This window comes from Melanerpes formicivorus, unplaced genomic scaffold (assembly GCF_026170545.1).
Source record: "Melanerpes formicivorus ecotype bairdi unplaced genomic scaffold, bMelFor1.0.p_v2 SCAF_46, whole genome shotgun sequence".
NCBI classification, from domain to species: domain Eukaryota; kingdom Metazoa; phylum Chordata; class Aves; order Piciformes; family Picidae; genus Melanerpes; species Melanerpes formicivorus.
In genome coordinates this window covers 2,631,618-2,653,582 of record NW_027142398.1, presented here as the reverse complement: position 1 = coordinate 2,653,582, position 21,965 = coordinate 2,631,618, and the positions used below count along the sequence as shown (strand labels likewise).

The following is a 21,965-nucleotide window of genomic DNA, read 5'->3' as shown; positions in this document are numbered from 1 at the left end:
TAAAGTCCCCCTGGAGCCTTCTCTTCTCCAGGCTGACCAACCCCCAACTCCTCTCTCTCTGCCTTCAGCACTCCTGCCCAAGCTGCAGATGTGGAGAGGGATGAGGACACAGGAGAAGCTCCTCCAGGACAAGATGAAGTAAACCAGCCCATGGACAACAGCAGGTCTGTCTGCCACTTAAAGATGCAGCTGCCAGGGTGGGCTGGAACAAAACTCACTGCAGAGCAGAGCTGAACCTAATTCCACTCCCCCTTGTTCATTCCTACTCTTGTCCTGTCTGTACTGGGTGCTGAGTTTGGCAGCATTTCATCACCTTTAGAACACTCATCTCTACTTCCCCCCCCCCAAACCAAAGCAGCTCTGAGCAGTTTTGGGGTGCTCTGTTCTCTCAGTGCTTTCAAAAGGCATTCAGCACATTTTTCTCCTCTTCCTGTCCCTGTGGGGTGCTGTGCCCTGCAACACCTGCAGCTGCCCCTCCCACCCCTGCTCTGCTCTGCTCTGCTCTGGGGGCAGCTCCAAGCTGAAGCTTTGTTGGGTTTGATGAGGTGAGGTTGGGCACCAGGGGTGGGTCAGGCTGTAAGGAGGATTTGGGTTTTGTGGTGTTTCAGAATCACAGAATCACCAAGGTTGGAAAAGACCTCAGAGATCATCAAAGTCCAACCTATCCTCCAGCACCATCTGATCAATTAAGCCATGGCTCCAAATGCCTCATCCAGGCTCTTCCTAAACATCTCCAGGGATGGGGACTCCACCACCTCCCTGGGCAGCACATCCCAGTGGCCAATCTCTCCTTCTGGGAAGAATTTCTTCCTAACATCCAGCCTGAACCTCCCCTGGCACAGCTTGAGACTGTGTCCTCTTGTTCTGCTGCTGCTTGCCTGGGAGAAGAGCCCAACCCCCACCTGGCTACAGCCTCCCTTCAGGGATTTGGAGAGAGCAAGAAGGTCTCCCCTGAGCCTCCTCTTCTGCAGGCTAAGCAACCCCAGCTCCCTCAGCCTCTCCTCCCAGGGCTGTGCTCCAGACCCCTCCCCAGCCTCCTTGCCCTTCTCTGGACACCTTCCAGCAGCTCAATGTCCTTCTTAAACTGAGGGGCACAGAACTGGACTCAAGGTGCACTCAGGAGGAAACCTAGAAAGATCTCCTGCATTTTAGCAAAGCAAGGGAGGGTTGTGGTAGCTAATTCCAGGGTTTCATCCTGCTCTGGATGGTTCCTCAGTACCAGGGAAGGTGGAGGTGCTGAACTCCCTAGAGAGACTCTGTGCATGCCCTCAACAGTGCTTCTCCTCTGCAGCCACCACACCTGCCCCATCTGTGAGAGGTGGCTCCAGGCCCACTTTGGCCAGGCTGACAGCAACCCTGTGGCACCCAGGGAGCAGCCAGGGTTGCCCCAGCAGCAGCAGGAGCAGGGGTGAGTATGAAGAACTCTGGTGTGTGCTGAGCACCCCCAAAAACTGAGTCAACCCCTCAAAACCAGTGGGGGGGGAGCGTTGGTTCTTCTGCCAGGAGCAAAGCATGGTGCAAGCAAAGGGAGGGGACCCTGGGGTGAGGCTTATCTGGACAACACTTGTGTGGTTTCCTTGGGTGTCTGTCAACCAACCTGTGCTCCTCAGCCACCCTTTGCTTGGTGTTGGACCCAAGCCTGGAGCAGCTCTTTCGGTTCTGTGCTCTTCAGTTGCTGCTTGTTTGGGTTTAAGAGGTGAAGCTCTTTGAGGCTGCTCATCGAAGGAGCTCCCTGGGTGCTGGAGCCTGCGCTGGAGCAGCACTTTCTGACTCAAGCCATCAGGACTCACCCTTGGTTCTCTCCCCACAGCCCACAGCCTCCCATCTGCTCTCCCTGCGCTGACCAGGTGCTCCTCTCCCACGTCCACAGCGGCACAGGCAGCAGCCTTGTGTGTCCCCTGGCCAGGGAGGGGACCCCAGGCCACCTCGTTTCCCCCCTCAGCCCCAGCTGCCACATCTGCCCCATCTGCAAGGTGCCCTTCCACTCCCACCTGTGTAAGGAACCCAAGGTAAGGACCTGCCTGGGGAGCACCCAAAGGACCCTTCTGGTCACCATGGCTGGGGCCAAGGTGTCCCAAAGCAGAAGCTGCAAAGTTCAGCCCTGCCAAAGGTGAGGGGATGCAGCATGCAGCAGCTAACCCCCATTGACTGCTCCTTTCCCTCCTGCAGGGTGCCTGCTGAGGGCTGAAGCATCCTTAGCAGCAGGAAGCTGTTGGAGGGCAGGGGGAGTTACCACACTAAGCCCTGACGTCAGCACTCAAGCTCTAAGGGTAATAAGGCAACCTGAGGTCAAGTGGCTGACTTCACAGGCCAGGATTTCATGCTAAAGAAGCAGGAAGGTCAAACACACTCAAAGCCAGCTCCATTGTGGTCCAATGCCTACTTGTTTGTCTGTCTGTTTGTTTGTTTTAATATGAAACAACTACTTCTGCAACTCTCTAAGTGAGGCTTTGAAACCCCAGAACCATAGAATTGCTCTGGCTGGAAAAGACCTCTAGGGTCACTGAGTCCAACCATCAGCCCAACACCTCCATGGCCACTAAACCATGGCCCCCCAAGTGCCATGGCCACAGGTTTCTTGAACCCCTCCAAGGCTGGGGACTCCACCAGCTCCCTGGGCAGCCTCTCCTAAAGGTCACTGAACGTTTCTTTCCAGCAGGAAAACCATTTCCTACCTCCTTTGCACAGCCCTGCAAGGTTTCCTGGCATGCCTTCAACCTCCTTGGGGTTTGTTTCATTCACTGGGGTCCCTTCACTGCTGTGCAGCAAGGAGTGGGACAGTGCCAGGATTGATTAGCCAGCAGGTCTGTAAGTAAAATAAAAGGAAGAGCAAAGCAGCAGTGCTGGTGTCCTGCCTGGGGTTGGGGCTGGCTTTATTGTCATCTTTACTAATCAAACCTTCTCATGGAAGGTGTCCAGAGCAGGGCCAGGAGGATGAGCAGAGGGCTGGAGCTGCTCTCCCATGAGGACAGACTGAGGGAGTTGGGGCTGCTCAGTCTGGAGAAGAGAAGGCTCCCAGGAGACCTCATTGTGGCCTTCCAGGATCTGAAGGGGGCTCCAAGAAAGCTGGGGAGGGACTTTTGAGGGTGTCAGGGAGGGATAGGACTGGGGGGGGATGAAGCAAAACTAGAAATGGGGAGATTGAGATTGGATGTTAGGAAGAAGTTCTTCCCCATGAGGGTGGTGAGAGCCTGGCACAGGTTGCCCAGGGAGGTGGTGGAAGCCTCATCCCTGGAGGTGTTTGCAGCCAGGCTGGAGGTGGCTGTGAGCAACCTGCTGTGGTGTGAGGTGTCCCTGCCCATGGCAGGGGGGTTGGACCTGGCTGAGCCTTGAGGTCCCTTCCAACCCTGACAATTCTGTGATTCTAACCATAGAATTGGTTTTGGTGGAAGAGACTTCTAAGATCACTGAGTCCAACTCTCAACCCACCACCACCATGGCCACTAAACCATGGCCCCAGGTGCCATGGCCACACATTTCCTGAACACCTGCAGGGATGGGCACTCCACCACCCCCCTGGGCAGCCTGTGCCAACCCCTGACCGCTCCTGCAGCAAACAAATGTTTCCTCATCTCCAACCTAACCCTCCCCTGGCACAATTCCAGGCCATTTCCTCTCATCCTCTCACCTGATACTAGGGGGAAGAGACCAAGCCCCACCTCGCTGCAACCTCCCTTCAGGGAGCTGTCGGCAGATAGAGAGCCCTGGGAATGATTTTGCAGCTCCACTCTTTGCTGGCTGCTCTCAGGTTAATTGCTCTGCTCAGGTTAATTGCCCTGCTCAGATAATTGCTGCTGGGGCTGTGCTGCTCTCCACAGCAGTGCCCAGCCCTTCCTGGCAATTCTGACGACAGAAGTGAGGCAGCAGTGCTGGAGCAGAGCCCATTTCCACCCCAGGCAGCACCAGGGTGGTGTTTGGAACGTGTGTGCTCTGCCCCAGGTGTGACCTTCCCATGCCTCAACCCAAGTCCTCCTGCACTGCTCCTATCCTCTACCCAATACCCAGGCTGCAGCTCCAGCAAGGAGCTCAGGGGGTTGCACTAAGTGCTCCCTGCTTGGCTCTGAGCAACCTGCTCTGGTGTGGCCATGGCAGGGGGGTTGGAACTGGCTGCTCCTTGAGGTCCCTTCCAACCCTGACAGTTCTGTGGTTCTATGTTTGGTGGCTTGGGCTCTTAGTTTTGTCTTGGCATGGGGACAAAATTAACAGTGCTGAGGCAGGGGCTGGGAAAGTGCTTTTCTGCTTCACTCTTTGGTTTAGCCCAGGTGATCCTGCTCTAGCAGGAGGGTTGGAGTGGATGATTCCCTGAGGTCCCTTCCAACCCTCTCCAGGCTGGGATTTGTGGTGTTCTGGCAGGAGAGGAGCAGTGCCCTGGGCAGGACAGGGAGGTGCAGCTCAGTTTCCTGATCCTGCTGCTGTGCTTGCTGTTGAACTGGGACACACAACACCTTTCCATGGGCTCCTGCTGGTGGCTGCCATCCCCATATTACATTTAAAGTCAGGCTTGATGGGGCCCTGAGCAACCTGATCTAGTTGGGGATGTCCCTGCTGACTGCAGGGGGGTGGACTGGATGACCTCCAGAGGTCCTTTCCAACCCAGTGCCTTCTCTGATTCTGTGCTCTGGGGAGAGGAAGAGGCAGCAGCCACCCAAGCAGCTGAGCTGTCCCACGTCCTGCTGCCATCCCTCCCTCTGCCCTTTCCATCGTGCCTTTAGACAGGGAGGCGGCGGGGGCTGTTCCAGGGGGCGCCCAGTGGTACCCCCAATCGTGCCCTAAACCTCACCTTGCCGACGTGGAAGGAGAGGTGCAGTGAAGGACAAGTGCCCTCCAAGGGAGAGCCTGAACGGAGGACCCAAGGGCAAGGCCAAGGGATAGCCCCCGGGAGAGCAAAGATCCTTGGACCTGCTCAGGTCAGGCAGGCTGTGGGTTGGCTACTCGCCCTCGGTTAAACCCTCCCCGTATGGCCGGAGCTCGGCCGCACCTTGCTGGGGAGGAACGGGGGCAGAGAGCACTGGGGAGGGTGCGCCGAGCCCAGCGGCAGCTCCGGTTCCGCCGCTGCTCGGTTGTTAAGCGGCGCCACTCGCATTCGGCCGCGGAGAAGGAGGAGGCAGCAGCTCCACGGGGGAGCCTCGGGGGCCCGGCAGAGCCCACGCCCCCATTTCCCTTAAGAGCCCCCAAAATAGACCCTAAATCCCAAGGGGCTGCAGCGGTACCGGCAGCCCGGCGCTGGCCCGGCCCCTGCCCGCCCCGGAAAGGGCTGTGCCAAGGGCTGTACCAAGGGCTGTGCCCAGCGCTGCGCTGCGCATCGCTCCGGGAGAGGAAAAAGGACCAGGACCGGCACCGGGACAAGGAAGATCGGGACCCGGTGCAGCCCCGGGAAAGGGGCCGACGCTGGGATAAGGACCAGCACCGGGAGCGGCGCCGGGAAAGGCACCGACACCGGGAGAGGAGCTACGACCAGGACCGGGAAAGGGACTGGCACCGAGACCAGGAGAAGGAATGAGACCGGGAGCGACACCGGGAAAGGCACAGCCAGCCGGAGAAGGCCTGGCCATGGCTCTGCGCTGGCTCTGCGTGGGGCTGCTGCTGCCTGGCGCCGGAGGTGAGCGGGGCTGGGGCTGCGCGGGGTGGGGATGGGGATGCGGCTGGGATGGGGATGCGGCTGGGATGTGTGGGGTTGGAGATAGGGCTGGGTGGGGCTGGGTATCCATAGGGATGGAATCTGGGAGGCGTGGGGCTGGGCCCGGGTGGGGAAGGGTTGAGAAGAAGCCCCCCCTGCATCATCCATCCTCTTCCTGCTTGCAGGTGACTGCCAGCAGCCCCCGAGGTTTATCTTTGCCGAGCCTCCCCTGCCCCTGCAGCCCTCCTACGCCGTGGGGGCCAGGCTGAGGTACCGGTGCCGCCCGGGGTACACGGTGGCCAGGGACAAGCTGCCCGTGGTCACCTGTGACACCAACTCCACCTGGGCTGCCCAGCCTGACTTCTGCATCGGTGAGTTCTCCCTTCGAGGGACCAGGGAGGGAGCCAGAGAGTCTCTTCTGCATCCTGGGCCCCAATCGTGGTTCAGGACAGTTGGGATGGATGGTCCCTAGCTGCTCATCTTAGGGCAGCTGGGAATGGGGCATGGGAATGGAAATGGTCCCCAGCTGCTCATCTTAGGGCAGCTGAGAGTGGGGCATGGGGAATGGGAATGGTCCCCAGCTGCTCATCTTAGGGCAGCTGGGAATGGGGCATGGGGAATGGGAATGGTCCCCAGCTGCTCATCTTAGGGCAGCTGAGTGTGGGGCATGGGGAATGGGAATGGTCCCCAGCTGCTCATCTTAGGGCAGCTGAGAGTGGGGCATGGGGAATGGGAATGGTCCCCAGCTGCTCATCTTAGGGCATGCTCACTCTTCCTTCCTGGGGTTGCCTTTCTCACTTGGAGACGTTGATCTCTGCCCTTTGTAATTCCTTTGCCATCTGGTGCTTGCTCATGAGGGGAGTGAGGTGCCTGCCCCAAGGTACTGAGCACACTGCCAGCTGCTCTTCCCCATCATGCTGTAACATAAAGATAGATTAAAAAAATCATAGAATCAGTAAGGTTGGACAAGAACTCAGAGATCATCAAGTCCAACCTGTCACCCAGCACCATCTGATCAACTGGACCATGGCTCCAAATGCCTCATCCAGGCTCTTCCTAAACACCTCCAGGGATGGGGACTCCATCACCTCCCTGGGCAGCACATTCCAATGGCCAATCTCTCCTTCTGGGAAGAATTTCTTCCTAACATCCAGCCTGAACCTCCCCTGGCACAGCTTGAGACTGTGTCCTCTTGTTCTGGTGCTGGCTGCCCAGGAGAAGAGCCCAACCCCCACCTGGCTCCAACCTCCCTTCAGGGAGCTGGAGAGAGCAAGAAGGTCTCCCCTGAGCCTCCTCTTCTGCAGGCTAAGCAACCCCAGCTCCCTCAGCCTCTCCTCCCAGGGCTGTGCTCCAGACCCCTCCCCAGCTTTGTTGCCCTTCTCTGGACACCTTCAAGTCTCTCAATGTCCTTCTTCAACTGAGGGGCCCAGAACTGGACACAGGACTCAAAGCTGATGCTGATCACTTGCCCCTTGCAGGAAGGTCTTGTGGACCACCAGAGCTCCCAAATGGCAACTTTGACTTCACAACCAACCTCCTGTTTGGGTCAACAATAACCTACACCTGTAACTATGGGTAAGCATTGGCTGCTTGGTGGAGCTGAGGCTGGGTGACAGCACCCTTGGGGGTCTCAGAGGCTTTGAACAGCTGAGGGCTGTTCCCTTGGCAAACAGAGTGCTGGGGGGAGGTGTTTGGAGTTGTGGGGGTCAGGCTCCTTCCTGCTCTTGCTGGCAGGTCAGATTCTCTCCTGCTCCTGAGAGCATGGCCTCTGCAGACTGCAAATCTGGCAGACTTTGTGCCTTTCCTGCTGGTGGTTGCTAATGATTCAAGGTTTGCTGTTGTGTGGTGGGTCTGGTTCTCCACATCTTACCTAAAGGGTCGCAGGAAAAGAGGGTTGGGAGGTCCTGGGGGATGCCAGGAGTGGGTGAGAGGGAAAGGGAGAGGTTGTGGTGCCTGGGTGTCACCCAGCTCTGCTCAGACCAGAGGCTGCTTTTTGGATCTGCCATGGGGCTGAGCAGACTGAGGATGGGGAAGGCATCTTCTCCATGGGCCTGTAAATGTAAGAGGTTCCATCTAAACATGAGACATGAGGAGAAACTTCTTTGCCTCTTCACTCTGGGGGTGCTGGAGGCCTGGAGCAGGCTGCTCAGAGAGGTGGAGGAGTCTCCCCCTCTGCACCCTGCTCACTGTGCTCCTGGGCAAGCTGCTGTGGGTGCCCTGCTGGAGCAGGGGGGGTTGGACTGGAGGGTGTCCAGAGGTCCTCTCCATTCCCTCTCAGTCTGTGGATTGAATCTCACAGGAGGGCTGCTTTCCCCCTGGGGTTCAGCTCCTCTGGAGAAGGCCATGAGTGACTCCAGCTTTCTGAATTCCCTTAGGGTTGGGTTTTTTTTCCCCCCTATTTTCCAAGAAACTCAACCTTTCCTTCTCCCAGGTACCGACTGGTGGGGAAGCCAACTGCCACCTGTGTGCTGGAAGGCTCTCAAGTTTCCTGGGACAACCTTCCCTACTGCACCAGTAAGCAATGCTTTGGGTGCAGCTCTGCCTCAGCACCATGCCCACAGGGCTGCTAGTGTGGAGCAACAGCAGGATGCATGCCCTGGGCTCCCCAGTGCCAGAGGGACAGGGAAATACTGGAGAGAGTTCAGGGGAGGTTACAAGGATGCTGAGGGGCTTGGAGCATCTCTGGGAGGAGGAAACAAGAATGCTGGGGAGGGACTGCTCAGGATCTCAGGGAGTGATAGGACTAGGGGGAATGGAATGAAGCTGGAGGTGGGGAGATTCAGGCTGGAGGGGAGGAGGAAGTTCTTCCCCATGAGAGTGGTGAAGCCCTGGAATGGGTTGTCCAGGGAGGTGGTTGAGGCCCTGTCCCTGGAGGTGTTTAAGCCCAGGCTGGATGAGGCTGTGGCCAGCCTGATCTAGTGTGGGATGTCCCTGCCCACGGCAGGGGGGTTGGAACTGGATGATCCTTGGGGTCCCTTCCAACCCTGACTGATTCTATGATAGGCTGAGAGCCCTGGGGCTGTGGAGCCTGGAGAAGAGCAGCCCCAGAGGGGATCTGAGCCATGTCCTGATGGGTGGCTGTCAGGAAGATGGGGCCAGGCTCTTTCCAGTGGGGTCCTGTGACAGGACAAGGGGCAATGGACACAAAATGGAGCTCAGGAAGTTTCACCTCAACAAGAGGAGAAACTTCTTTGCTGTGGGGGTGCTGGAGCCCTGGAGCAGGCTGCCCAGAGTGGAGTCTTCTTCTCTGCAGAGATTCCAAACTCAGTTGGCCACTGTGCTCCTGGGCAAGCTGCTGTGGGTGCCCTGGATGACCTCCAGTGGTGCCTTCCACCCCCTACCCTTCTATGATTCAATGGAAATGTCCTTCATGTTCTTGCTGTTGCTTTGCCATGCAGTTATTCCCTGTTTGCCACCTCCCAAGATAGAGAATGGGCAGGTGCCTGATGGGGACAGAGACTTCACCTTTGGCATGACTGCAACCTACAGCTGTGACAAAGATTTTGCTCTTATTGGAGAGGCCACAATTCACTGCACAGTGGATGAGAACCTGGAGGGAGTGTGGAGTGCTCCAGCCCCTGAATGCAGAGGTAAATGCTTCCTCTCCTTATTCTGTTGGCTTGATTGCTTATCCCTCCTGGGATGCTGGGGATGCTGGTGGAGAGCCAGATGGACAGGAGCCAGTGTGTGTCCAGATGGCCAGGAAGGCCAACAGCATCCTGGCCTGGACCAGCAATAGTGTGGCCAGCAGGAGGAGGGAAGTGATTGTGCCCCTGGCCTGGGCACTGGTGAGGCTGCAGCTTGAACACTGGCTTCAGTTTGGGGCTCCTCACTCCGAGAAGGACATGGAGGGGCTGGAGGGAGTAAAGATCACAGTGTCAGTAAAGATGCTGGAGGGGCTGGAGTGAGCCTAGGGAAGGACAACAAAGCTGGGGAAGGGTCTGGGGAACAGGGCTGGTGAAGAGCAGCTGAGGGACCTGGGGGTGTTTAGTCTGGAGAAGAGGAGGCTGAGGGGAGACCTCCTTGCTCTCTGCAGCTCCCTGGAGCACTACAGCTGGAGCCAGGTGGGGAGTGGTCTCTTTTCCCCAGCAACCAGAGATAGGACAAGAAGAAATGGCCTCAGGTTGCACCAGGGGAGGTTTAGGTTGGACATGATGACAAGTTTCATCCCTGAGTGGTCAGGCACTGGAACAAGGCTGCCCAGGGAGATGGTTCCAGAGCTCAGGAGGCAGCCCAGAGCTCTTTGTGAGCTCCTCACAGAGTGCAGTGCCTCTGCTGGGCTGCTCCTCCTCGTAATGTTCTTACTCTCTCCATTTCCAGTGGTCAGCTGTGAGAACCCAGAAGTGCCCAATGGGATGAGGCTGTCTGGCTTTGGCATCAGGCACACCTACAAAAACACAGTGACCTTTGGGTGCCACCCTCACCACCTGCTGAGAGGCAGCAGTGTAGTCACTTGTGAGGCAGACAGCAACTGGAATCCACCTCTGCCAACGTGTGACCCAAGTGAGTAGCAACTTACTTCCCTCAGCAATTGCAGTGAAGCATCTCAGGGAGCTGCTGAGCAGGTCAGCAGCCAGCCCCTGAGCACCTGCAGCCATGGCCTTGCTCAGAACCAGAGAATTGAGAGGGTTGGAAGGGAGCTCAAGGCTCAGCCAGCTCCAACCCCCCTGCCATGGGCAGGGACACCTCACCCCACAGCAGGTTGCTCACAGCCACCTCCAGCCTGGCTGCAAACACCTCCAGGCAGGAGGCTTCCACCACCTCCCTGGGCAGCCTGTGCCAGGCTCTCACCACCCTCATGGGGAAGAACTTCTTCCTGACATCCAATCTGAATCTACTGAATCACTGAAGCTGGACAAGAGCTCTAGGATCACCCAGTCCAACATCAACCCAACCCCACCATGGCCACCAAACCCTGTCCCCAAGTGCCATGGCCACCCCTTTCCTGAACCCCTCCAGGGATGGGGACTCCACCACCTCCCTGGGCAACCTGTGCCAGGCTCTCACCACCCTCCTGGGGAAGAACTTCTTCCTAACCTCCAACCTGAATCTCCCCCTTTCTCGTTTTGTTCCATCCCCCCAGTCCTACCCCTCCCTGACACCCTCCAAAGTCCCTCCCCAGCTTTCCTGGAGCCCCCTGCAGGCAGGAAGGCCACAAGAAGGTTGTGTGCTCAGCAAGCCAGCCCCAGCCCAGTGAATTGTTTAGACCTGAAGCTGTTTATTTGTGAAGAGCAAACGATCCAGAAATGCACTGAAAGGAGAGGCTGAAGCTTCCTTCTGCACCTGCCAGACTTGCTGCACCAGATCCCAGACCTGCCTGGGGGGGTTTGGCTTTTGAGCTCTGCTGAATCAGGCTGCTGCAGGTTGAGTTGTGCTCAGGGAAGGAGCCTCTGTGAGGCAGAGCTGCTGCCCCAGCTCCATCCTCTCTCTGATTAAGCAAAGGAACTGAGGTGGTTTAGTCTGCAGAAGAGGCTGAGGGGAGACCTCACTGCTCTCCACAGCTCCCTGAGAGGAGGTTGGAGTGAGGTGTGGGGGTCAGCTCCTTCTCCCAAGTGCTAGATCAAGAGGAAATAGCCTCAAGGTGCACCAGGGGAGGGGTGGGTTGGATACCAGGAGCAGTTTCTTTGCTCTGCCCCTGGTGCCAACTGGTTTGGAATTGACCATGTTGGATATCTGGAAAACCATTTGGACTGCAAGAGTGGTCAGGGATTGGCACAGGCTGCCCAGGGAGGCCCTCATCCCTGGAGGGGTTGAAGAAAGGGGTGGCCATGGCTCCTGGGGACAGGGTTGGGTGGTGGGGTTGGGTGGGTGGCTGGGCTGGATGATCTTAGAGGCCCAGTTTGGTTGGGAGGTGTGAGATGTGCTGCTGTTGGCTGACTGGGTTGGATGCAGACTCTATGCCAGACCCTGAATCCCAAGCAGGTTGTGTGCTGCAAGATGTGCTGCTTGCTGGAGTTCCTCAGCCCCCTTGGCTGCTCTCCCCTAAGCCAACCTTGCTGTTGCCTCCCACCGTTAGTCTACTGCGGTCCTGCTCCACACTTCCCCTTTGCCGAGCTGCTGCTGGCTGCTGGTGAGAGCTCTCCTGCTGGAACTGTGCTGAGGTATCAGTGCAAGCCAGGTTATGCTGCAGCAAGAGGAAAGTCCTCTGATGTCACTTGTCTGGATGACACAACCTGGTCTGCACACCCAGACTTCTGTACCCGTGAGTAGCTCTGTTCCTGCCCTCTCTGCCCCTCCCCCCTCTGTGCTTGAGGGGCTGCCCCCAGACCTGCTCACCTCTGGCTCTGAACTCATTCCTGTGCTGCTTGCCATCCCTCTAGGGCAGCACTGTCCTGCTCCCACCATAGCCCATGGGGAGGTGAATGCCCAGGAGTTCCCCTTTGAGTCAGTCGTGCTGTTCACCTGCCGTCCTGGGTGAGTGCATCGCTGCTTCCAAGGGACCAGCCTGGGGGGCAGCAGACACAGGTCACAGGTGGTGACATCCACCCCCACTCCCCCCCTGGTTTCACAGAATCCCAGCATGCTGGGGCTTGGAAGGGACCTCTGGGGATCATCCAGTCCAACCCCCTGCTCCAGCAGGGCTCCCACAGCAGCTTGCCCAGGAGCACGATGGCCAGGGGGGGTTGGAAGCTCTGCAGAGAAGGAGACTCCACAACCTCTCTGGGCAGCTCCAGGGCTCCAGCAGCCTCAGAGTGAGGAGGGTTTCCCAGTGCAAGTGCCCAGTGAAGCTGTAATGTCCTCAGTGAGGTGAGCAAGCAGCAACCCACATGGGCTTGGCCTCTCAGGGACCTGCTTGAGTGCAGCTCTCATTAGCGCCCCTGATTTGGTGGCTTGGATGTGGCCAGATCCCATTTCACAGCAGGGACAACACCTAGTTACTCACTTGCCAGCCTGCAGTGGTGAAGAGCAGGGCAAGGACCCTTGCTGGGCTGTCTTCTGAGAAAGACTAAACCTTCTCTTTCCTCAGGTACAAATTGCAGGGCTCCTCTGCTGCCAAATGTGTGGTGTCAGGAGGTGGAGTGGCCTGGGATGCAGCACCTCCATCCTGTGAAAGTAAGAGGGGAAAACCCTGCACAGAGACACTGAGATAAGAGCTGGGGTGGCTGCTGGGGGCTGCCTGGCTGCCGGGCTGGGGGCTGCCTGGCTGCTGGGCTGGGGGCTGCCTGGCTGCTGGGGACTGCCTGGCTGCTGGGCTGGGGGCTGCCTGGCTGCTGGGGGCTGCCTGGCTGCTGGGCTGGGGGCTGCCTGGCTGCTGGGCTGGGGGCTGCCTGGCTGCTGGGCTGGGGGCTGCCTGGCTGCTGGGCTGGGGGCTGCCTGGCTGCTGGACTGGGGGCTGCCTGGCTGCTGGGGGCTGCCTGGCTGCTGGGCTGGGGGCTGCCTGGCTGCTGGGGACTGCCTGGCTGCTGGACTGGGGGCTGCCTGGCTGCTGGGCTTGTGCTGCTTCATTCAGCCATGAAACCCAGGATTTCAGTGCTGTGAGGCCCTAGGTGCAGTTTTCTTGGCCAACAGCCTGCCCAGGGAGGTGGTGGAGTCAGCATCCCTGGAGGTGGTGGAGTCAGCATCCCTGGAGGTGGTGGAGTCAGCATCCCTGGAGGTGCTGGAGTCAGCATCCCTGGAGGTGGCACTCTGGGACAGGGTTTAGTGGCCATGGTGGTGTTGGGTTGCACTTGGAGGTCTCTTCCAACCTCACTGCTTCAGTGCAATGTTGGCAAAGTGGAAGGAGCAAGGGAAGGGTAGAAAAAGCCAATCCCTGGGGCCAAGTTTTCTTTCCCCAGTTACCAGGCAAGGGTGAGGATCCATGGGATGCTAGAACTCCATCCACTCAACTTGGGCTAGTGCTGGAAGTCAGGGGACAGTGCTGCCTGCAGCCAGAAATGGCTGAAACATTTCTTCCAGCCTGCTCAGGCACTTCAGTGGCTTCTTCATGGGGGGAGATGCTGGGGCTGGGGCCAACAGGCAGCAGCTGAGCTCTAGGACCAGGCAAGAGAGCTCAGAGTAGTTGCAGCTGCTGCTAGATGCATGAGCTGTGGCTGCACCCCCTCCCCACACCCCCTCTTCACCTTTCCAGTTGGAAAGAGATCTCAGACCCTCTTGCTGATGTCCCTCCTGCAGGACAGCAGTGTGGAGAGCCTCCCAGCATTGCCAATGGGCTGCACAATGGCACCAAGGGCACAGCCTTCCTCTATGGCTCCAAGGTAGTTTATAAGTGCAAGGATGGCTTCAGCCTTGCTGGAGCAGCCTTTCTTCAGTGCCTTGCAGGAGATGGAGAGCAGGGAGTCTGGAGCAGGCCTGCTCCTCAATGCAGAGGTGACTCTCTCTCTGTCTGTCTATCTATCATCTCCTGGGGCTGTCTTGCTGCCTCCACTCTGTTTTGATAACATCTGGAGGCTTTGTTCCCCTTCCTCTGGCAATCCTCAAATCAGAAGGATTAGAAGGGCAACCAGGCTGGGGAAGGGTCTGGAGAACAGAGGTGGGGAGGAGCAGCTGAGGGAGCTGGGGGTGTTGAGCCTGGAGGCTGAGGGGAGACCTCATTGCTGTCTGCAAGCCCCTGAATGAAAGGAGGCTGGAGTGAGGTGGGGGTTGGTCTCCTCTCCCTAGTAGCAGGTGAGAGGATGAGAGGAAATGGCCTGAAACTGTGCCAGGGGAGGGTTAGGTTGGAGATGAGGAACAATTTCTTTGCTGGAAGGGTGGTCAGGCACCGGAACAGGCTGCCCAGGGTGGGGTCAGCATCCCTGGAGGTGGTGGAGTCAGCATCCCTGGAGGTGGTGGACTCACCATCCCTGGAGGTGGCACTCTGGGACAGGGTTTAGTGGCCATGGTGGTGTTGGGTTGCACTTGGAGGTCTCTTCCAACCTCACTGCTTCAGTGCAATGTTGGCAAAGTGGAAGGAGCAAGGGAAGGGAAGAAAAAGCCAATCCCTGGGGACAAGTTTTCTTTCCCCAGTTACCAGGCAAGGGTGAGGATCCATGGGATGTTAGAAGTCCATCCACTCACCTTGGGCTAGTGCTGGAAGTCAGGGGACAGTGCTGCCTGCAGCCAGAAATGGCTGAAACATTTCCTCCAGCCTGCTCAGGCACTTCAGTGGCTTCTTCATGGGGGAGATGCTGGGGCTGGGGCCAACAGGCAGCAGCTGAGCTCTAGGACCAGGCAAGAGAGCTCAGAGTAGTGTCAGCTGCTGCTAGATGCATGAGCTGTGGCTGCACCCCCTCCCCACACCCCCTCTTCACCTTTCCACTTGGAAGGAGATCTCAGACCCTCTTGCTGATGTCCCTCCTGCAGGACAGCAGTGTGGAGAGCCTCCCAGCATTGCCAATGGGCTGCACAATGGCACCAAGGGCACAGCCTTCCTCTATGGCTCCAAGGTAGTTTATAAGTGCAAGGATGGCTTCAGCCTTGCTGGAGCAGCCTTTCTTCAGTGCCTTGCAGGAGATGGAGAGCAGGGAGTCTGGAGCAGGCCTGCTCCTCAATGCAGAGGTGACTCTCTCTCTGTCTGTCTATCTATCATCTCCTGGGGCTGTCTTGCTGCCTCCACTCTGTTTTGATAACATCTGGAGGCTTTGTTCCCCTTCCCCTGGCAATCCTCAAATCAGAAGGATTAGAAGGGCAACCAGGCTGGGGAAGGGTCTGGAGAACAGAGGTGGGGAGGAGCAGCTGAGGGAGCTGGGGGTGTTGAGCCTGGAGGCTGAGGGGAGACCTCATTGCTGTCTGCAAGCCCCTGAATGAAAGGAGGCTGGAGAGAGGTGGGGGTTGGTGTCTTCTCCCTAGTAGCAGGTGAGAGGATGAGAGGAAATGGCCTGAAACTGTGCCAGGGGAGGGTTAGGGTTAGGTTGGAGATGAGGAACAATTTCTTTGCTGGAAGGGTGGTCAGGCACTGGAACAGGCTGCCCAGGGTGGGGTCAGCATCCCTGGAGGTGGTGGAGTCAGCATCCCTGCAGGTGGTGGAGTCAGCATCCCTGGAGGTGCTGGAGTCACCACCCCTGGAGGTGGCACTCTGGGACAGGGTTTAGTGGCCATGGTGGTGTTGGGTTGCACTTGGAGGTCTCTTCCAACCTCACTGCTTCAGTGCAATGTTGGCAAAGTGGAAGGAGCAAGGGAAGGGTAGAAAAAGCCAATCCCTGGGGACAAGTTTTCTTTCCCCAGTTACCAGGCAAGGGTGAGGATCCATGGGATGTTAGAAGTCCATCCACTCACCTTGGGCCAGTGCTGGAAGTCAGGGGACAGTGCTGCCTGCAGCCAGAAATGGCTGAAACATTTCTTCCAGCCTGCTCAGGCACTTCAGTGGCTTCTTCATGGGGGAGATGCTGGGGCTGGGGCCAACAGGCAGCAGCTGAGCTCTAGGACCAGGCAAGAGAGCTCAGAGTAGTTGCAGCTGCTGCTAGATGCATGAGCTGTGGCTGCACCCCCTCCCCACACCCCCTCTTCACCTTTCCAGTTGGAAGGAGATCTCAGACCCTCTTGCTGATGTCCCTCCTGCAGGACAGCAGTGTGGAGAGCCTCCCAGCATTGCCAATGGGCTGCACAATGGCACCAAGGGCACAGCCTTCCTCTATGGCTCCAAGGTAGTTTATAAGTGCAAGGATGGCTTCAGCCTTGCTGGAGCAGCCTTTCTTCAGTGCCTTGCAGGAGATGGAGAGCAGGGAGTCTGGAGCAGGCCTGCTCCTCAATGCAGAGGTGACTCTCTCAGTCTGTCTGTCTGTCTGTCTATCTATCATCTCCTGGGGCTGTCTTGCTGCCTCCCCTCTGTTTTGATAACATCTGGAGGCTTTGTTCCCCTTCCTCTGGCAATCCTCAAATCAGAAGGATTAGAAGGGCAACCAGGCTGGGGAAGGGTCTGGAGAACAGAGGTGGGGAGGAGCAGCTGAGGGAGCTGGGGGTGTTGAGCCTGGAGGCTGAGGGGAGACCTCATTGCTGTCTACAAGCCCCTGAATGAAAGGAGGCTGGAGTGAGGTGGGGGTTGGTCTCCTCTCCCTAGTAGCAGGTGAGAGGATGAGAGGAAATGGCCTGAAACTGTGCCAGGGGAGGGTTAGGTTGGAGATGAGGAACAATTTCTTTGCTGGAAGGGTGGTCAGGCACCGGAACAGGCTGCCCAGGGTGGGGTCAGCATCCCTGGAGGTGGTGGAGTCACCATCCCTGGAGGTGGTGGAGTCAGCATCCCTGGAGGTGTGAAGAAATGTGTGGACATAGCTCTTTTGGAGATGATTTCGTGGCCATTGTGTTGCTGGTTGGACTTGAGGACCTTAGAGACCACAACAGCTCTGTGTTTCCATGCTAATTCTGCTAAGGGCTAAACCATTGCTGCTTCCTGCAGCAGCTTCAGTTACTATCTGGAAGCCATCAGAGCATGATTGGCTGCAACCTGGGGCTGCAGGCTGTTGGAAATGCCTCCTGGTCAGTGCAGCTGGGTTTTAACAGGGCTCTGGAGCTGGGCTGTGCAGGGCTCTCACTCTCTTCTGGTTGCCAGCATGCCCTGGCTCTGATGTCAGCTGCTCCTGCTGTGACCCTGATGAATTTCCCTGCTGGGTCTCACTTTTTGGCTTCCTTCCTTTCCAGGTGGAGCAAACATCATCATTGTTGGTAAGTGACATCTCTTCCTGACCCCTTGTGTCACCCTCTTGTCTGTCTCTGTGGGGTTGTCTCCTCTGTGTTTTGCTTGGGAAACAGCCTTAAAAGCCTCTAGGCATGACCCAGAGCACGTTTGTGGTGGTGTTGCTTTAAGATCATGCTGTGAAAAGGGATGGGGGAGAAGGTAAAGAGGACCAGGGAGGGGAAAGAGAGTTAAATATCTAGTGTCAAGTGGAAATAGCCTCAGGTTGGACCAGGGCAGCTTTAAATTGGGTATTAGGAAACAATTCTTCACTAGAAGAGTTGTCAGGCACTGGCACAGGCTGCCCAGGGAGGTGGTGGAGTCCTCATGCCTGGAGGGGTTCAAAGAGCCTGTGGAGATGGCATGGCTTAGTGGTGATGGTGGTGGTGGGTTGGTGGTTGGAGTGGGTGGTCTCAGAGGGCTTTAGGCAAGGTCTTTTCCAGCCAAACAATTCTGTGTGTTTAAGTCTGAAGCTTCTCATTTGTCTCTTGTAGGAATCTTCCCCCTCCTCCTGGCACTGCTGGTGATGAGCATCTAGAGGAGGGAATGGACACAGCAGAGAGGCACCTGGAGACCTGCTGGACTTGGTGCCACTTCTCCCAGTGCTCTTCTTTTCCCTCCTGTGAAAGAAGAGACCTTGGGTGACAAAGCCCTGCTGCTCCCAGCTGCAGCCCAGGAAGCACTTTGGCACTTTTGCTTGCACTGCCCTGCACTGCACACAGCAGCTCATGCACAGGGCTGGGCTGGGCTTGGGAGGTCTCCACCACCCAGCTGAGAATGCTCTTCAGAAGAGCAGCCTGGAGAAGAGGAGGCTCAGGGGAGACCTTATTGCTGCCTACAACTACCTGAAAGGAGGTTGTGGCCAGGTGGGGGTTGGTCTCTTCTCCCAGGCAAGCAGCACCAGAACAAGAGGACACAGTCTCAAGCTGTGCCAGGGGAGGTTTAGGCTGGAGGTGAGGAGAAAGTTCTTCCCAGAAGGAGTAATTGGCCACTAGAATGTGCTGCCCAGGGAGGTGGTGGAGTCCCCATCCCTGGAGGTGTTTAGGAAGGGATTGGATGTGGCACTTGGTGCCATGGTTCAGTTGTCAGGAGGTGTTGGGTGACAGCTTGGACTTGATGATGTCTGAGGTGTTTTCCAAGCTGGTTGATTCTATGCAATCAGGAGCAGTTCTCCCCATGTTACCATCACAACAATGCCAAAGACTCAGAGTAGGCTCAAGGAAATCCTGCACTTGGGGGATACCTCCAGGGGTTCAGTTTCTCAGCCCCACCGAGGTCACCTGGGTGCCTGGATCTGATCAGGATTCAGGGTGTTCTTAAGTGTGCTGAGCTGGAGAGGATTCATGGTGACTGTCTTTGTGTGAGTGATCAAAAAGTTGATAGAAACGGGGGGAAAAGGGCTGGGGGTGGGGGTGAGCCTGGCAGTGAAAGCCCTGCAAAGGTTGCTGTGAAAACACAGCTGCAGCTGCTGCCTGGAGGTGAGCCTGAGCCTTGCCCCAGCAGCAGGGCCACAGAGCAGTCACTTCTGCAGGAATCATGTAACTGCCACATGACAAAGAGCTGCTGCTGTTGTTATTCTGCCTCTTCCTGCCTGCCCTCAAATTCAGTTGGGAGCTGCAGCTGAAGGTCTCTGCCCTGCCCCAGTCCCCGCAGCGTGTCGGAGCTCTGCAGCGAGCACTTCCTTCCGCTCCCTGCAGAGCCTCTGCTGCTTCTCTTCAAGTGCTGCAGCTTTCAGCAAGCTCCCAGCTGCAGGAGGAGCCCAGCTGGGTGGGTGCTTGGGGGCAGTGGAGCTCATCTGCAGGCAGGTGGTGTCCAGCCCCACTTGCAGGTGTCCTGGCAGGTGCCACCAAGCATCCCAACGCTGCTGCCTGGGAACCTTTGAACCTTTGCCCTTGCTGCTCAAATGCTGCTGCCTGGAGCGACTGAGGCAGGGAACTGCTGGCTGCACTTGGGCTTCAAAGGCTTTTTCAGGTGGTGCTGTACACCTGGAGACCATGCTGGCTCCCATCAGGGGTTGAAGGTCAATGGCATCCTGGCCTGCATCAGGAACAGTGTGGCCAGCAGGAGCAGGGAGGTCATTGTGCCCTGTGCTCAGCCCTGGTCAGGTCACACCTTGAGTCCTGTGTCCAGTTCTGGGCTCCTCAGGTTAGGAAAGAGGTTGAGCTTCTGGAAGGTGTCCAGAGAAGGGCAGCAAGGCTGGTGAGAGGAGTCTGGAGCACAGCCCTGGGAGGAGAGGCTGAGGGAGCTGGGGTTGCATAGCCTGGAGGAGAGGAGGCTCAGGGGAGACCTTCTTGCTCTCTCCAACTCCCTGAAGGGAGGTTGTAGCCAGGTGGGGGTTGGTCTCTTCTCCCAGGCAAGCAGCACCAGAACAAGAGGACACAGTCTCCAGCACTCAAAGCAGCTGCAGATGCACATCCAGCCATAGTCTGAATTTATTCCTGTGTGGAGGACACAAACCTCACCTGTGTGTGCTTGGTTTTCACCCTGTCTCACCTGATCAGCTGTGTTGAGGGTGGCTTATGAGGGTGGGCAGAGGTGAGTGAGGAAACCTGCTGTCCCCAGGAGGCTTTGGCAGTGCCATGAGGACAACTTGGATGATAGAACCTTAGTCACCTTGTCTAAGGACCCAGGCAGACCTGCCCTTGATTTGTCTGGCTGCTAGAAAGCCCACGTTGGGGTGTTGGTGCTGACTGCTTGTTGGTGTTGGTGCTGACTGCTTCTTGGTGCTGCTTTTAACTCAGCCTCCCTAAATGCTAAGTCAGAGAGATCTTGTAGCATCTCCTACAATGAAGATCTGAAGGTTTCCTGTGAACCCTCTTCATGAGGGAAACCAAACTGCGATGGGATGGAACCTTGTTAAGCCTGAGGCCAGCTTGAGGCACTTTGGGACTTTCAGCTTGCTGGTAAAGCAAGGGTTTGAGGTTCAGGGTCTTGTCTGGGGCAGAGATAAATGCCCCATCTGAGCTCCTCAGGATGCATGGCTGGGAAGGAGAAGTGCTTGAAATGTGTCTGCTACAGGCTTTTTGCTTCTGCATTCTCACCAGAGCTTTCCTGCTAACAGGAACCTGCATCTCCCAGGGGTGAAGAACACCACCAGCCCTTTCCATCTGCTCTTCTTCCAGGCAGACCCACAAAGTTCTCCCTTCCCAGCAGAGCACTGCCCTCTTCTGCTGTCACTGGGGCCCCCCTGAGGCCCTGTTTTGGGAAGCCAGACTTTGCAGACCCAGCAGGTGGCTGCAGATTTGCTTCTCCCTTGCCATAAGCCACGTGAGTGAGCAGATGAGGACAAGCCAGATGTAAAGCTTCAGGCTGTGTCCTGCTTTGTCACTTTCATCCCAGCACAGCTCTCCCCACTGGGGAGCCCAGAGTGGCTTTTCCCCAAGGATTTAACACTTGCTTTAAGGATCAGCTTGGGACTGATGTCCCTGCAACCAAGTGGAAGGAGCTGTGGCTGCTGAGACATAGCTTGTGGGTACGGTCACCAGAAGGCACTGCTGGAGGTGGATGAAGGACTCAGTTGAGTTGTGTCCTCAGAAAACAGTTTGGGTTGGAAGGAACCTCTGGAGATCAGCCAGTCCAGCCCTCCTGTGTGAGCAGGGTGCAGAGCTTCATAGAATGGTTTGGGTTGGAAGGGTCCTTGGAGATCATCCACTTCCAACCCCCCTGGTTATTGGCAGGGACACCTCCCACCAGCCCAGGCTGCTCAAGGCCTCATCCAACCTGGCCTTGAACACCTCCCAGGAACACATCCAGGTGGGTTTGGTATCTCCAGAGAAGGAGACTCCACAGCCTCTCTGGGCAGCCTGCTCCAGGGCTCTGCCATCTTCAAAATGAAGAATTCCTATTCCTTATGTTTACAGGGAACCTCCTGGGTTCCAGTTTGTGTCTGTTGCCCCTTGTCCTGCCACTGGACACCACTCAGATGAATTTGGCTCCCACAATCCCACATTTTTTCACCTGAGTGGAACCAGCCAAGTGCAGTTCTGAGCTGTGAATGTTGACTCTGTAAATATTTGAAGCTCTTTGTCAATAAAAGGGATTAAAAGCCTTGAGTCACAGCGTGTCCTGCTGCTGGGGTTGGGCTCAGAAAGCACCTTCTGCACTGTGCTCCCACAGCCTAAGGTCCTGTCCTTGGGTTTTGATTTGTCCTGCCTGTGGGTTGTCATTCTTTCAGCCAGGGGCAAGGGAGGATGCTGGCTGGATGAGGCCCAGAGCAGCCAATGATGAGTCAGGAGGGTTGGGATCCACAGCAAGCTTGGGCTGTGCACTGCACCTCCTGGCCTGAGCACCCAATGGTCCTGAGGGACAGATGTGTTCCCAGCTGCCACCCATTGCACAGGGGGTGCAGGGGGAGAGAATGCCCTGCTCTGCCCTTCCTGTGCTCCTTCAGCTGTCATCACTACCTGCTGACCTGGGCCACCTCCCTAACCAAGGATGCTCTGCTCTGAGGGCACAGTTTGGCTGCCAGCACCTCTGTGCCTGCACCCACCCCTCCCTCACTGACACCCCTGGGGCCCAGGGTCCCATCCTCTCCTGCCCAAAGCAGCAGCAGAAGCAGCCTGTGGGACCTGCAGCCTCCCTGGGGGGGTGGTGGCTACAGCCTGTGGGACCTGCAGCCTCCCTGGGGGGGTGGAGGCTGCACCCTCCCTGTGCTGCAGAGCCCACAGCTTCCCCTCCTGTGGCCCTGGGAAGCCCCACAGCTGTGGCTCCTTCTGCATATGGGGGGAACTGGGGTGTCCATATCTTCCAGCAGCCCCCCAGGAG

The 21,965-nt window shown here is 57.2% G+C and overlaps 1 protein-coding gene across 1 annotated transcript in view; it reads left to right on the top strand.

Annotated features, from left to right (window-relative positions):
- Positions 1-21,249, top strand: part of LOC137451712 (complement receptor type 1-like) — a 32,466-nt gene extending 11,217 nt beyond the window's left edge. Inside the window, exons 12-29 of the mRNA XM_068159413.1 lie at positions 69-164; positions 1,292-1,408; positions 1,811-2,009; positions 4,713-4,806; positions 5,405-5,599; positions 5,803-5,988; positions 7,096-7,192; positions 8,049-8,131; positions 9,016-9,207; positions 9,938-10,120; positions 11,634-11,819; positions 11,938-12,031; positions 12,585-12,670; positions 13,730-13,924; positions 14,897-15,091; positions 16,094-16,288; positions 17,168-17,191; positions 17,696-21,249. Of these exons, the coding sequence (XP_068015514.1) occupies positions 69-164; positions 1,292-1,408; positions 1,811-2,009; positions 4,713-4,806; positions 5,405-5,599; positions 5,803-5,988; positions 7,096-7,192; positions 8,049-8,131; positions 9,016-9,207; positions 9,938-10,120; positions 11,634-11,819; positions 11,938-12,031; positions 12,585-12,670; positions 13,730-13,924; positions 14,897-15,091; positions 16,094-16,288; positions 17,168-17,191; positions 17,696-17,739 (2,461 nt within the window). The 3' untranslated portion in view covers positions 17,740-21,249. The remainder of the gene's footprint in view (positions 1-68; positions 165-1,291; positions 1,409-1,810; positions 2,010-4,712; positions 4,807-5,404; positions 5,600-5,802; positions 5,989-7,095; positions 7,193-8,048; positions 8,132-9,015; positions 9,208-9,937; positions 10,121-11,633; positions 11,820-11,937; positions 12,032-12,584; positions 12,671-13,729; positions 13,925-14,896; positions 15,092-16,093; positions 16,289-17,167; positions 17,192-17,695) is intronic.
- The last annotated feature ends 716 nt before the right edge of the window (positions 21,250-21,965 follow it).